The following is a 14,779-nucleotide window of genomic DNA, read 5'->3' as shown; positions in this document are numbered from 1 at the left end:
GCGCGTTTGTGTGTGTTGGAGGAGGGGCTCTGTAAGGAAGTCTGAAGGCAGATTTTTTTCGGCTGCGTACTTTCAAATTCTAGCGCACTCGAGCTGGTTTCTCCATTCTTACCTACCCTACCTTTAAGTTAATAATCTACTAGAGTACTTCTTCCATCTAAATGTTCCCAAACGCTTTGAAGAACCCAATGGTGGAAGAAGTGCTCAAAGTGGTTATAGTTTTATTTTTAATAAAGGTTACATAATTTCCTAAAACTTCTGGGCACTGTAGTTTTTTCAGGAAATATTACTCAAACTACTTAGTGTATTTGTACGTACTGTTTTCACTGGCAGATTAGTACACACTTGGCACTATAATGTGTATTTCTCGCGAAAGTACACAACTTTAATTGTGTTCTTGATTCAATTAAAAAGGAATCATTGCACACACAGGCCTCATCCAGTTGCATATTATTATATTGGGTTATTTAATTATTATTAACATTGATGTTGTAAGTAGAAAACTGAATGGTAATGTTGTTGCTGCTGGGGGTGGAGCTATTTTTAACAACATTCCATTATCCATTACATTCTATTCTATTTGTAGATCACATGATTTTTATGTAAAAGGTTCATTTGTAAATCCAATCCAATCCAATCCACTTTATTTATATAGCACAAAACAGAGGGTTTCACAGCAAACATAACATTATAATAAAATATAATATTACAATAATAGATAAAAGGCACACATAAGAATAGATAAAAGGCATACATAAGAATAGATAAAAGGCACATAAAGGCTATGGACAGACATTAAAAGCATAAAAATAGATAAAACAGCTCAAACTGACTCGAAAGCGAGGGAAAAGAGGTGGGTCTTCAGGCGGGACTTAAATGTTTGAAGGGTGGGCGACAATTTGACATGGGGGGGCAGGTCGTTCCAGAGCCTGGGGGATACCGCTGAGAAGACTCGGTCTCCCCTGGTCTTTTTCTTGGTTTTAGGGACTACTAGCAGCAGCTGATCAGCCGAACTCAAAGCCCTTGAGGGGGTGTACACCTTTAGGAGGTCGGGGATGTACAGAGGGGCCAGCCCATTGAGCGATGTAAAACAAACAATCAAATCTTAAAATGAACTCTAAAATGGACAGGAAGCCAGTGGAGGGAAGCCAGAATAGGTGTGATGTATTCATGCTTGCGTGTTCCTGTAAGCAACCGAGCCGCAGCGTTTTGTAACAGCTGTAGGCGTGCCAGCGAGGACTTGTTTAGGCCGGCATAAAGTGCACTAAAGTAATCTAGACAAGTAGAAACAAAGGCATGAATAACACGCTCAAAGTCTAAAAAGGATATAACCGGTTTAATTTTGGACAGGAGCCTCGAGTGATAAAGTAACGAGTAACTACATCTGTCAGATAAATGCAGTGAATCCACTAGATCAAAACGGTTACTCTGAGAGTGCATATGTGAACCAGTGTTTTAAATGCAAATTACCTTCAAGGGATTGAGTTTCTAGAATGAAGAACAGATGTTATCACACTTCAAGCTCCCAAAAACTTTATTTGTCCAATTCGTTGTTTTAACAATTCCCTCAGTGGACTCATGCTCCAACAAAAATACATTATCCATCAACCTACAATCCAGAAACCAATTGACCATGAAACAACTTCAGCCCAGGATCCTGTATTTTGTCGAACAGAGGAGAGGTGGGAGGTCTTTAAAACGGCTGTATGTCAGCTGCAACAGTTAGTCTCGGTTTGAACTCACCCTAGGAGGAGCACATCAGGCAATGCCTTTAAGAACATCGCCACATGACGAAGTGTCAAGTTTACTTTACAGTAAATTATTTTCTCTGGAGTGGAACTGAATATATGAAAAGGATCTCTTTGCTTCAATGTGTGTGACAGAGGAGTCTGGTGTTTTCCATTGTCAAACACGTACCAGATGACCATCCTCGTGTCAACCCTGATTCAGAGCAAAGTTAAGGTAGGTGAGAACCTTTCTATAATCACTGCAGCATATTATTCACGCACAGTCAATGCAGGGAGAGAATAGCGCAGGCTTGTGCATGTCTGTGAATTAAGTTTTTGCTTTATTTACTGATCTACATACAATGACCATGAACAGCATAGAGAAAGCAAATCATGTGACAGGTGACATTTGCATCATGTGGTCCTGCATTTACTTCATGCCAGTCACATTAATAGTTTTATTAGATTACATTGATTTAATTATCATTAACCATCAATAGGCTTTCCAATAACAGACAAAGACTGGCATGATAGTCCTTCAGTTTAAAACATAGCATCTTATTTTCCTGCGAGAATCACTATTTTGTGTTCTTTCAGATGCCACTTTACCGGATTATTTTTCATTGGCTGTAATAGTATAAAACCATAACGGCACACAATGTCTTTTGCTTTCCTTTGAGTCCTGGCAATGGATTGAATTGCATGCACGCTCAGTTCATTTTGTATTTGTAGCAAACTATAACATAAAATCACATAACGTCATCATCGCAGAAACTATTAAATGTTTATGTTGAATCATTTACTGTACAAATCTAAACAAAAGTGTACGGTTCAGCATTATATAAGTAACCCAAAAAAAAGAATGAAAGGAAAACTTATCGTCTCTTGTAGCCTTTAAAGAATTGTCTTTTGTTTCCTAATACGTCGCAGAAGTTGATCAAACAACATATAAAAGTTGTTTCATTTAGTGCTCCCCTGGCATCTGTCCTGACTGTTTGTTGCAGAAGCTGCACTAAAGCAATTCAGAGAGATCATTATCAAGGAATATCTTTCGTGTGAGAAACATTTTCTTGTCACCATGTTTTAATCCTCAGTAAAATAATTAAGTCCATCTGGAGCCCATTCTACTGGTCGAGCTGCCAAAAGGTGCTTGGTAGCAGGCATCCTCAGCTCCAGGAGGAGAGTTGCTCTCCGGCTAAGCATCCCAGGGTAGAGGGCACTGTTTGACCATAACTGAAACTTATCTAACACAGACTAGGTTCCTTTGAGGTCACTCACAGTTAAACATCACCGTTAGCGTTGCAATGAAGAGGCGCTGCTCGTATTGCCGAAACCTAACCCAAGTTCAGGCGTTGAAAGAAAGTGTTGTTGTTACTATAACTGAGCAGCTTTTCTTTTGCACTTTCCAGACATTTTGGATTGAAAGGCAGGCATTGCTTGGATGCTAACTGTTTAAGTGTTTTGGCACCACTAGGGGTAAATTCCATTTAAGTTTGCTTGTAAAATCATTTATAAGACAGCTGTTTGAGAAAAGAAATCATCACGGTTTGGGAGGGAAAACTGAATCAGAGAGAGACTACCATGTGGAGTGCACTCATATTGAAATGGTTAAGGTGAGGATGTCTCATTGGCTCTAATTGCCATGTTTGAACTGTTGGTTGAGAACATTCCTCCTTTTTCAATTTCAGCAAGCATAATCTACTTGACAAATGTTTGTCGAGTAATTTTCTTTTTCATTTGAATGTATTTACTTTCCAGCTGAGTGAATTTGAAGGGAAGATAGTATGTGATTGACATTAAGATAATTCATTGGTTTTCTTGGTTGCAGGTAAAGTGTCTGTGTGTACTTATTTTCCTGAGCTTTCCTCTGACTATGGCTGAAGTCCCTGGTCCATGCAGACACTCGATTACGAGGGAACACCTGCTGACAGTCAGGCATCTGGTAGGTGTTGAAAAATGATTAGAAACACATTGGTTGAACCAGCATCAGAAACAATGTGGCTCTACTTGAACTGGGCTGAGATCTACCTGTTTTTATTCCTGCAGATGGATAACCAGTTGAGAAGTGGATGCACGATATCCTACACATTCATAGAACAAAGAAGTTTGGTAAGGTAACATTTGTTTTATGGGACTGTTTTCCTTCCAATTCCTGTGATTCACCTTTCAACTTTTCCATTAAAAGTCATGTTCATGTTTATTACCTAGTTTTTCTGATTTCCCACAGAGTAAATGTTGCTTTGTAAAAGCTGCTTTACCCTGGATCTTTGAGCTCCTCACCACCCACTTCAAATACAGTCGGGGTTCAGTCAACGATGGCTATGTTCAGTCCCTGAGAGCGCTCATCCTCAACATCTACTCTCAGAAATGTGTGCCTCAGATGAATGAAGAGATTGAGGTGAGTGTGTGCACCCTGTTTAGGACTGAAGGATTACATTTCCTATAATATAAAACATGTAGAAGACATATGTGATGTGAGAAACTGCCCAGCGCCAAGAGATACATCTGCAATACTTGTGAAAACATTGAAAGTATTTTTCTCGGTATGTGCCGCAGGATAAGCCAGAGAGTTTTGAGATGCTCTACAGAGGGTCTACTTCAGAGGCTCTGCAGAAGGCTGCAGAGGTGCTGTCTGTTTACTGGGAACTGGTGACAACGAGCAATGCACCAGTAGACTGGAGATGCCAGCATGAATACACAGATATGTTTGACTCTACCACAACGCTATACACAGAGTCACCTACAGAATATTTTACAGGTGGGAATCTCTTCTGCTAATGTACTGTGATGAATGATGAGGAGGTGTGGAGCCGGTGAGATCATAAAATACATGTCTTTTTCTACAGAAAGTTATGATAGGATCTCGGTGAACGCCTCACAGAGAAGAGCAGACAAAGACCTGTACAAGCTTGGCTTCATCATCGTCTCTATCTGCGGAGGACTGCTGTTCATACTCACTCTCTATTGTCTCATCACCAAAAAGGTACCAGCGCTTCTGTTTTGATTGATTTCTAAATCGTGCATTTCCTGATTTAATGTACCATGCATTCTGATCATATTGCTTTAAAGAGGCCTTGGCAGTCTGCCTGTGCTCTCTTGGCAGTCTGCCTGTGCTCTCTTGGCACTCCCTCTTGCAGAAGTACCAATTCTCCCTCACAGAAAATACTGAGCATAACAACAAAAGGTGGAGGCTGGACCAACTGGTGATAGCAGAAGTGTTATTTGCACAAAAGTCTGCAAAAACAATTGAATGCATTCATTTATTGTTCTCTTATTTTGGACATTATGGCACCATTAACTTTTATTTCCTATTGTTTTATTTCATCAGTGTTTTTAACGGGCTGAGGCTCAGAATCCACGTGCACGTCTTCATTAAGCCCAGGTACATACTTTAGTATTAAAACAATTCTAAATCCTTTGACAAAATGAATACTACAACACCCACAATGGTTGTATGCCCTACCAAAATCAGGAACACACACAAAAGCTCAGCAACCATTAAATAAAACGGACAAGCTGCAGGTAAATCCTGGTGGAACAGCGATCCCTGGAAAGCAGTAATATGTTTATAACTATAAGCCTGTTTGTGGGTTAAACATAAGAAAAAAGCAGAAACATCTCTTTGTCAACGTGGCATTCTTTATAGAAGTGTCTATAGAGTCTAGGGTATTCTTCGTCAATGCTAAACAAGGCCCTAACCAACCAAAACGTCGTCAAATCTTTGGGAAATCTGGGAATAATCTTGTCTTTACCATCTGAGCCTCCCCCTCGCTGGCTTGACTCACTCTAGATATCAGAATCACTCTTTCGTGCTCTTTCTCCTATATGCAACTATTTGTCGTGTTTGTTTCAGTTGAATATTTCACCAATTGCAATTCAGTAAAAGCCTTTAAGACCAGTTAGATTGAAGTGCTTGTGAAAAGTGCAGTGTTTTTATCGACATTCTGGGATTGGTTTTCTTTTGAAATTAGCAATAAGTATTTGGTAATGGTAGACAGATTTGCTCGTGTTCTTTTTACTTTGGAAAGTTAGATGAGCTACATTGGATTTCACATCCTTCATTTCCATTTTATTGATCTTTGTGGTCGAGGATTTGGACTCTACATCTCATCCAGATTTGTATTTAGCAAACATTTGGCAACCAAGTGAAGTGCTTTGGGACTAACGCTGATTCTTAGTCCATATAACTGATATTGCAGGAGTATTGCTGATACCTAAAATGCATGTGATGAATACGTTGGTATGTGGGACATAACTTTAGTACCTGCAAGCACACGCACAATTTTGTTTAGTCCAAAGTTAAATTACATTACACCAGAACTGAGGGAAGCATACATCAGGGACTCTCAGAATTAAATCACATTAGAGCTTCACAGTGGTGAGTTAATGGAAAACAAGTGGCTCCATTTGAGAGGATCTTTGAGGGTAATGCACTAATAGGACTTCGTTAATCAGAAGCTTGTTTCTCAAACATGGGTTTTGATTATAGCTGAAATCCTACACATCTTTAGGAAGCATTGAAACACTAAGCAGTATTCGATAGACATACAACTTAATGTGCACCATGTAGGCCTGCATTATGGGACATTGGTGAAATGCTTTGTTTTGGACACCAAAGACCACAGAAAATGCTGCAGTTGATTCATTCAAATAAGGAAGGGGGAAGAGACATTCCCATCGTGAACTGATCCTGTTTTGTCCAGAGTGCAATCCAATTAATCCTTGAATTGCCAGGCTTGAAAGAGCAGGAAGGGTTGACTGTCATTTGAAGAATGTATTGCCAATATCCTTATTTAAGTGACTTCAATTAAGCGGCATAATACAGGCAGCAGAGAATGAGGGATGCTGCAGTGAATGCACAAACATTGACGAAGAGGGATTGCAATAAAGTGCCGATGGCTGCTTATGAAATATTATTATTATTTACTGCTAGTGAATACTGCTATTATTTTTTGTTTTATTTCTTGTCTGAGCTGCTTTTTGTTTTCACGGAGTTGGTACATGCCAACTTCCTAAACTTTAAGCACTTCCCCCACTCTGACTTTAATTAACATCATCTGTGTGCTCAATGAGAATATGTGACAACAGATGGATGCAATGGCTTACACATTTTGTACTGTATGAGGAAGTTGACAACATTGGAAATGACAAATCACTTTGCCACAGATACATTTCTGTTCAAGATTGTTAGTGAAACTTGCAGTTTCTTGCGTGTTGCAGTTGCTGTATTTGTTTTCCAAAGGTCAAATTAGTACAGATGCTCGTAAACTTGTTTTAATGTTGTCTTGCAGCTATAGTATTAAGATTCTCAGAATGAACTGTAATTATTTTTGTTTGTAGCTGGCCATCTGTGTTTGCCAAGAATATGTGCTAGTAGTCCATTAAGTGGAACTAATGAGTGCTAAAGCAGATGTTCAGATGAGGCTGTATTGTAAATGTGGAAACAAGAGGAGCTTTGTGAGAAAGTTTATCAGTGAAACTTGGCTGTGAATTGTAAACCTTCTCTGATACATGCTAGCCCTGTCCACCTCCACACCTTCAGGCAATATGGCAGTGTTCAAATCGAAGCTTTACTTGAAGCAAGCATAGCTGCATGAAGATCCACACAGGAGCCAAACATACGGCTTGTTTTAACACTTGGAGACTAACAAAGCGTAACTTTTAAAACACCTGGAATTTTCATCACTACTGCACAGTTTCGTCAAGGATCGTCATGAAAGTGACCCGTGACCCACTTTGGTTTAGCACCCCACCGTTTGATATAAGGAACTATGTATATTTGCTTTGTCTACAGGCAGGGCCGTCGCGGAACAGAGGGCCTCATCATAGAACTTTGTGTGGGGCCTCATGTTGGCCAGGGACGGCCCTGTCTAGGGGGTTAGGCAAACATCTCCTTGCCAAGAATTTGAAGTGACACTCAAAACTTATTTTGACTGTGAAACAGTCAGCCACTGTAAATTTGAAAGGTGGTGATAAAACGATGTTAGTTTACACCGTTAAGGAGATGTGAGCCTGTGTAGCAGCTTTGAATTACAGCAGTGGATTTCAATAATAACAAGTTTTCACAGTGGTAAAATAATATTGGATAACCCATGGAAATGTTTTTACATCACACAGAACAACCTTTCACTGCCCTGTCATTTTATGTGCACAGTCTGTTCTACATTTTATTGCCAAAATGATGGTCAAATATTGTTTTATATTCTCTTAATCATTTTGACCCATTACTCTATCAATCACTTGCATCACACTGAACTAAGGAGTATTGTTTGCAAATGGTTAAACTATTTCAATATAAAACAAATGTTACTCTGTGAATGGCTCTAAAGTAACTATAATTTGTCATTTGAATTGGAATTATTTAATAAAGTATTTTCTTTCCGAAACAGAGAACTCACAACCCTCACAGATCAAGATCGCATACAAATTCAAGGTAATAACACAATTAACATGGGAATTAAAACTCATCTTTTTGCACTAATCCTTATGCATTCCTTTGTCATCTGGATTGAAGCAGAGACAATCAGGACATAGAGATGGAGCAACAATAATGTGAGTATCACCTGCTACCTCAAAAGGTTTCTGAGAGTTAAACGGCGGGAGCTGGATCTTGATTAACGTCTTACACAAACACCTGTGTCAGACACAGTTTTAAGTATTACTGCAGTGCACATCCATCTTTTTTATTCTTATTTTACTCTTTCCACAGGCAGCAAAGAACACATCGCTGCAGCTGCAGAAGGAGCACTCGTGAAGCTGCACATTTCATTCGTCTGAACACTTTTTAATATCAGTATTTTGTGTGTAATGTATCATGCTCACTTATTTAATCAGAAGCTTGGCTTTGACTGACAGCAAAGATGGGCCTTATTTGGAATAATATGGTATGTATATTGTGTTTATGCATTAAGTATTTGCAGATATCTTTTCACTAAAAAAGTTTTATTTTTACACTAGTTATATATGTTGAATATTGTGTCTCCATTTGCTACAACTTAACCAACTGTTTGTATTGTTGTTTTCCAAATATTTCCACAAATTATTTATTAGTTTGACAATACAATCACAATATTGATAATAAAGGTTCCATCAATACAAAATACTAAATATAATGCTCTCACATGTTGTAGCTAAAAGTGCATTCTTATAGGAGCACCAGGAAATCAATTGTTAAGTGTGATATTGGCCTATATTGAGTTTGACTCGCTTTATGGGGAGTCAAACATGTTTTTATCAAAGTCAAAGGGTCTTGCCAGTGCTTTGTCTAGTTCACCTCATTATCAGCCTACATTGTTGATCAACTCACAGTCCTTCCAACTTATAAAACTTGTGGCCAAAGATAACAAAACAGTATGGTTTCAATAAGTATAATGATCAAACACATAGAGCTGTTACTGGCAGAGAGGTTGAGATACAATATCAATAGATACACACCAGTCGCTGCTGCAGCTACACAGGAAATGTCTTCACTGCACAGGGCGTGACAGCAGGAGTTGGTGGGAATAATGTGCTACTATCCATTACTCATATGCATGCATGACATTTTATCAATACTGCATGGTAGTGGCACATAATAGGTTAATACTGAGAAAGATTGTAGGATGGACCGAAAGAAAAACACTGCTATAACATTTTGTACAATGTTCAACTGTGTTGCAATATGGTCATGCCAATAGAGACATTTGAGACAGAAAGAAACACATGGAGAGAGAGAGGGGGAGAGGGAGAGAGGGAGAGAGGGAGAGAGGGAGAGACGGCAGTGCATGTACATTCCCTCCTGTAGTCATGACTTTCACTCATGTTTACTCAGATACTGAGTCCTGCCCTGTTTTATAATCATAAATTGCATAACGTCTGAGTTCGCAATGAAATGTATTCGTCTCGGAGAGGACCACACCAGTAAAAGATTCCCACATGTGATTGTGTGCATGTGTGCTGGTCTGTATTTTTTGATTTGGAAGAATCTGTGGAAGGAAACAAACAAAACAGTTCTACCCCACAGCGGCTGCAAAACCGTCTACAACCAGCAATATATCATCATCCATAACACACTTCATTTCACAGTTTATCAGTGTGTAAAACTTAATCCAGCAGTAATCCATTCTTCGTCACGAGACTTTGCCCCATGACAAAACAAGGAAAATATTTCTATAATTCAATTTAGTGCCTTTCTGAAGAGTATTAAAGGCAGCTGTGCAAGATGAAAAGGCAAGTTGTCTTCAACAATACATATTTGGGAACTGCCTTGGACCAGTTAAAGTTGTCAAAAGAGCTGCCGCCCTTTTTCTCTCCCCCAATCTCTTTGCTTCTTTTACGTTTCAAATTAGCGGAAACATAACATTTGACAGCAACAAATAAATCACAGTAAAGGGCACAAGAAACTCTGAAGACATGTTTTTTTTCCTAAGATTTAATAAGTATAAAATGGTCGATAACAAGATACAATTAAATTACACAAACAATATATGATTCATAACTTTCTTGCTAAGTGGATACAAACTGAATTGCATCAAATTCTCATGTTGTAAATCCTGACATTAGCTAGAGTACACGGCTCAAAAGTTACCACCCGAAAGATATTTTTAAAAGCGAGGGTTTAGGTAACCAAAACAGCTTAAATAACCCAACAGCAGTAGGATGCAGCTATTATAGAAACATACATAATTGTCTTTGGATAATTCAGACGCTCATTGTAGGAGTAATACACATGTTTAACCTGTAGACATAAACACGTTACACAACTTGTAATGTTGATAATGAAAATATCGAAACAGACGAACAGTGGAAAACTGACTCAAACTGTTTACTATAAAAGGCGTTGTCATTTTAATTAGTAAATGTGACCTTGCCAAATAATATTATTAATTATGACAATCTTGGCTGCCTACAGTTTTATCACCTTGTGCCACATGGTGGAGGCAAAGGTCCAAACGGAATCACTAGCTGATGACAGGATGCTTTATACAGGTGATATGTTTCCAGACAACAAGCAGAACCTCCATGGTTATTATGATGATCTTATTATTTTTGCCAGAATACCCGATCTAATAATATAACAGTGTGAGGAAAGGATGTCAGTCATCTGGCCTTTGGATATGTTGTCTTTGTGATACATATGCCTGTCATCTGGATTGGTGATTATACAGCTCTGGTATTTCCCGTTGACTAATACTGGAATTGTTTAATGGTTTGATTGTGAAAACAGCTTTTATAACACTGCATTGTCTTAAATATGTTTTAACGCTGAATAAAGTGACAGGTGAAGAGAGATTGGAGGGGGATAAGAGATGAAGTAAGACATCGGATGAGTTAAGAGATATCAGAGAGAGCGCAGCAAGAGCTAAACCTCAATAAAGCCAACGCGCCGCAAACAGTAGGCCGCCTCGGCAGGAATGTCTTTGGCACTGATCTCATTGGCATCCAATCGCAGCATTCTCAGACTGGAGAAGTTTGTCATGTCGATGGTATCGCAGAAACTGCTCAGGGAGAACTCTGAAAGACACATGAGAGAAATATGAAGGGAGGCTGCATGTTCTTGCTGTCCTGTGAGACTTTCCAGGCAGGAACCAGGATGTTCACATCAAAACACCGCCAAACTAAACAGAATTCTGCTGTGCTGTATTTCCCACATGGGATTTTAAGTGTGTCTTTATAAGAAGGGCTGAGATGCTGTATTTCTCACAATCCATATTAAAGCTACTCTTGTTTGATTAAACTCAGTGATGACTGTTTTTTTTCTGTTTTCCTTTTTTTAATTATTGGGAGTTTTTGCTCCATATGTGGGTGGGCTTGCAATGAAAAATGTGTTTAAGGAAAAACTCTATTAAAAAGGCAGCATTAAAAAGTGTGTTTCTGTCATCTAATGGTTGAAAATGTTCTGATTTGTTGCAGTCTCAGTCCCCAGCCCAGAAGTGATGTAATGTTTCATGTTTCGGCTTGGCGACAAAAAATACATAACGTTTTAGGAGGTTTAACTGCCAAATAGTAGCCTACAGATAAATGTTACAGTGGAAACAAGACTATACTATAAACAATATGGGTGAACCGGTGCATGTCTAAACTTCACTTTAAATCAGTAAAAGCAACAAGAGTGCATTGAGTCGCTGTAGGGCTCCTCAAACAGCCCTCCTCCTTCAAGTTATTGCATATTCTTAATTGGATGGATTCAGTTATGTCTGAAGGGTGTGCAGTTTAAAATGTCCTCCTACATTTGTGCTTTTAATGATTTGTGAAGCGAGTGTATTGTAAAGTGCTCGGTTCAGAACTGAGTGAGTGACAGAGTGTGTATCCCGCTCTACCAACAAAAGTAGTTTCTCGTGTATAACATTTTTAATGAGGTGTAATGGTCTGGAAAACTGTATACATTACTATATACGTAGATCAGCGCAGCACTTTTAATAATCATTCAAATGTACTTTTAGGAAACTTAAGACTAGTTTCATCATAAAAATCATTATAAAATAATGTGTAGTTATTACTAACATGTTATACGAATTGCATTACAGTTCTTTGAGGTGTAGTATACATTACTCTTTTTCTTCCAATGGGACCACTTATTTACTTTTATTTAATATGTCTCAGTTAGTGTGTCCATACCTTTGATCTCGTTGGCTTGTAGATAAAGGTTCTCCAGGTTTCTACTAACAACAGGGATCTTCTCCAGTTTATTGAAAGAAAGGTCAAGCTCAACCAGCGTACTGACATTGAAGACATTGGATGGAAGTCCTTTATCTGTCAGCTTGTTATGAGCCAAGCGGACAAACTGCAGTTTGGGATTCATGGTGAGAAAGCCTGCCGGCACACTCTGTATATTATTAAAATCCAGGTAGAGCTGCTGCAGCCGCTCGGGGAGGTGGTCTGGGATTTTACTCAGCATGTTTTTCTTCATATCCAGCAAGGTCAGAGCCTTTAGTCCCTTCAACATACCTCCAACATCCTCTATGACATTTGCTTGGAGCTCAAGGGTGGCGAGGTTAGCCATCCCCTCAAAAGAGTTGGAGGGGATCTTTGAGATCTTGTTGTGACCAAGTCGCAGGTCTGTGATGGAGTTTGGCAAGTTTGGAGGCACACGTGTGAGCTCATTGTGATCCAAGAGGAGCCGGTCCAGGTGCTTGAGTTTGCTGAACACGTTCTTGCCGATCTTGTCTGAGTCTAGCTGGTTTTGAAACAGCGCGACCCAGATCAAGCTGGTAGCATTGTCAAAAACCCCGTCTTTGATGCCAGTGATCTTGTTCCGGTGCAGGTAGACATACTTAATGTGTGAGGGGACGTATGGAACATGCTGAAGGTTACGGTTTTGACAGAACATAGCTGTGGGGAAGGTTAAGGGGCAGTCGCATTCCAGTGGGCAGTCGACATCCACGGCCTGCCAGGCGGCATGCCTCCGGCGCCCTCGCAGATAGGACAGCCACTTGAACTGGCTGTAATTCTGGCTGATGCTTTGATCCACTATTCCTAGAATAAGGAGAAGCACCAATGTCTGCATGATCACTGTAAGAAAACCAAGAAAGAAAAAGATTTAAAATTGATATAAAGTCAACTTTAGGATATTTCTTAATCCCAAAAACACTGATAATAGGAAATGTTTTGTAGCTATTACTGAATCATGCTTGTTCAACCATTTAAGATCCACTTCTCTTGGCTCTAATCTTTAAATGTAAGTAAGTTCAGTATACTTACCGCTTGGTTGATCAGAGAGGATGTCTCCTTTCTTGCTTGCGCCGTCTGTGTTTTCCTCAGACTGAGTGAAATATGTTGTTAGTAAAGACTAACTATCTCCCCTTTCTACGTAGCTGCAGCCCCAGTCACACACTCTCATTAGAGGCCATACATTTTTCAGCTTGCATGTAAAGCCTATACCATAATATATCACCTCCAGCCATGTCAATATTAATCCCATCTGGGAAGTGGGGCAAACATCTGCTTTTTTACAGCCTTGTTTACATTTAGTGTGTCATGCCTTATCATTAGCACTACCACTTGAAAGCTGGCTTGCTGTGAAGTGTACTTGTATAAAGGTTATGGAGAGGGTGGGGGGTTATGCTAAAGATTTCTTTAGAAACAAGGGTCTAGACGCTGTAATTAATGGTGTGTTTCAACTTAAATGAAACAATAGAGCTTTGTTAAAGTTTATAATCCAATTCTTACATTGTAGAAGGCCTTTGTCAATAATTCACTGTATGTTTCAACATGAAAACAAGTTTGACAAACCCTGTTATTTGTCCACAATAATTCTCCTTAAACATGTTTTTCATTTTTCGGTCTCTTTCTTCTGACTGTTTCAGGTACTCACCCATTTCATCAATTACAGTGTTCAAACTCTGGAGAAAGTTAACATGTGTTTGTGCTGGCGCCTGCAGGCAGTTTTTCCATTACCATCCTCCAGATTGTCATGAATGAATGGGCCTCACCATTCACCCCTTCCATTGGAGCAGGAATATAGGAGGCAGAGATGCAAGGATTACGTTTCTCTTACCCAATGTGCCTTCCAGGCTCGCAAGATGAAGGGTTTGTTTGAATAAAAGTTGTTCAGCATGTAAAGACTTCAATCACAAAAACATTTCATGAGGAGAGGAGACCTGAGGATACACATTGGACCCCTTTATACAAAATACTTGGCAGGTTTTTCGTCAAATCACATTCTTCAACCACCTTTTAATGAGAACATTAAAATATTTAAATCCTCCCAATCTATTACATGAACCTCCATTAAAGAAGTGTTGCATGTGTTCTGAACTGTGCTTAATTATAAATGAAAGTTCTTCCTCACAAATATTTAATATAGCAGTATTTGGTAGGGGAAACAAAAAGTTTCCAGGATAAACAATGTTCCTTTGAAATCTGATGTTGGATTTCTCAATCATCCCCCTGTAATCCACATTGTAAATACATTGATAATTTGTATCAGGCAAGACTGCTTCGTTTGCTGTGTGTGTTATTCTCCGAATGTGCCACAAAGACAGTCTGAATTAAAACAGGATGCAAAAAACTATTAAATAAATATTGTCTTGTAATTAAAGCAACATGTTTGATGCAATACACTCTGTCTAGGT

The 14,779-nt window shown here is 39.1% G+C and overlaps 2 protein-coding genes across 4 annotated transcripts; one reads left to right on the top strand and one right to left on the bottom strand.

Moving 5' to 3' along the window:
- The first annotated feature begins 1,724 nt into the window (after positions 1-1,724).
- Positions 1,725-11,442, top strand: csf1b (colony stimulating factor 1b (macrophage)). 3 transcript variants are annotated; one of them, XM_034126704.1, is made up of 9 exons: positions 1,725-1,962; positions 3,556-3,669; positions 3,774-3,836; positions 3,955-4,125; positions 4,284-4,485; positions 4,574-4,710; positions 8,117-8,160; positions 8,245-8,279; positions 8,437-11,442. In XM_034126704.1, the coding sequence occupies exons 1-8, from the start codon at positions 1,921-1,923 to the stop codon at positions 8,276-8,278; spliced, it is 807 nt and encodes a 268-aa protein (XP_033982595.1). In that variant the 5' UTR covers positions 1,725-1,920; the 3' UTR covers position 8,279; positions 8,437-11,442. The 3 variants fall into 3 exon arrangements, with proteins under 3 accessions (XP_033982595.1, XP_033982594.1, XP_033982593.1); XM_034126703.1 differs by having other exon boundaries at positions 8,242-8,279; positions 8,441-11,442; XM_034126702.1 differs by having other exon boundaries at positions 8,242-8,279.
- fmodb (fibromodulin b) lies at positions 8,708-13,218 on the bottom strand. Its single transcript, XM_034126705.1, has 2 exons — positions 12,324-13,218; positions 8,708-11,219 (listed from the first exon to the last, which is right to left on the bottom strand). Exons 1-2 carry the CDS (start codon positions 13,210-13,212, stop codon positions 11,068-11,070), a joined length of 1,041 nt encoding a protein of 346 aa, XP_033982596.1. The 5' UTR covers positions 13,213-13,218; the 3' UTR covers positions 8,708-11,067.
- Between the last annotated feature and the right edge of the window lie 1,561 nt (positions 13,219-14,779).

The sequence above is a fragment of the Trematomus bernacchii genome, unplaced genomic scaffold (genome assembly GCF_902827165.1).
Source record: "Trematomus bernacchii unplaced genomic scaffold, fTreBer1.1, whole genome shotgun sequence".
Taxonomy (NCBI): Eukaryota; Metazoa; Chordata; class Actinopteri; order Perciformes; family Nototheniidae; genus Trematomus; species Trematomus bernacchii.
The sequence above is the reverse complement of the archived record's forward strand: the minus strand, read 5'-3'. Positions and strand labels throughout refer to the sequence as shown.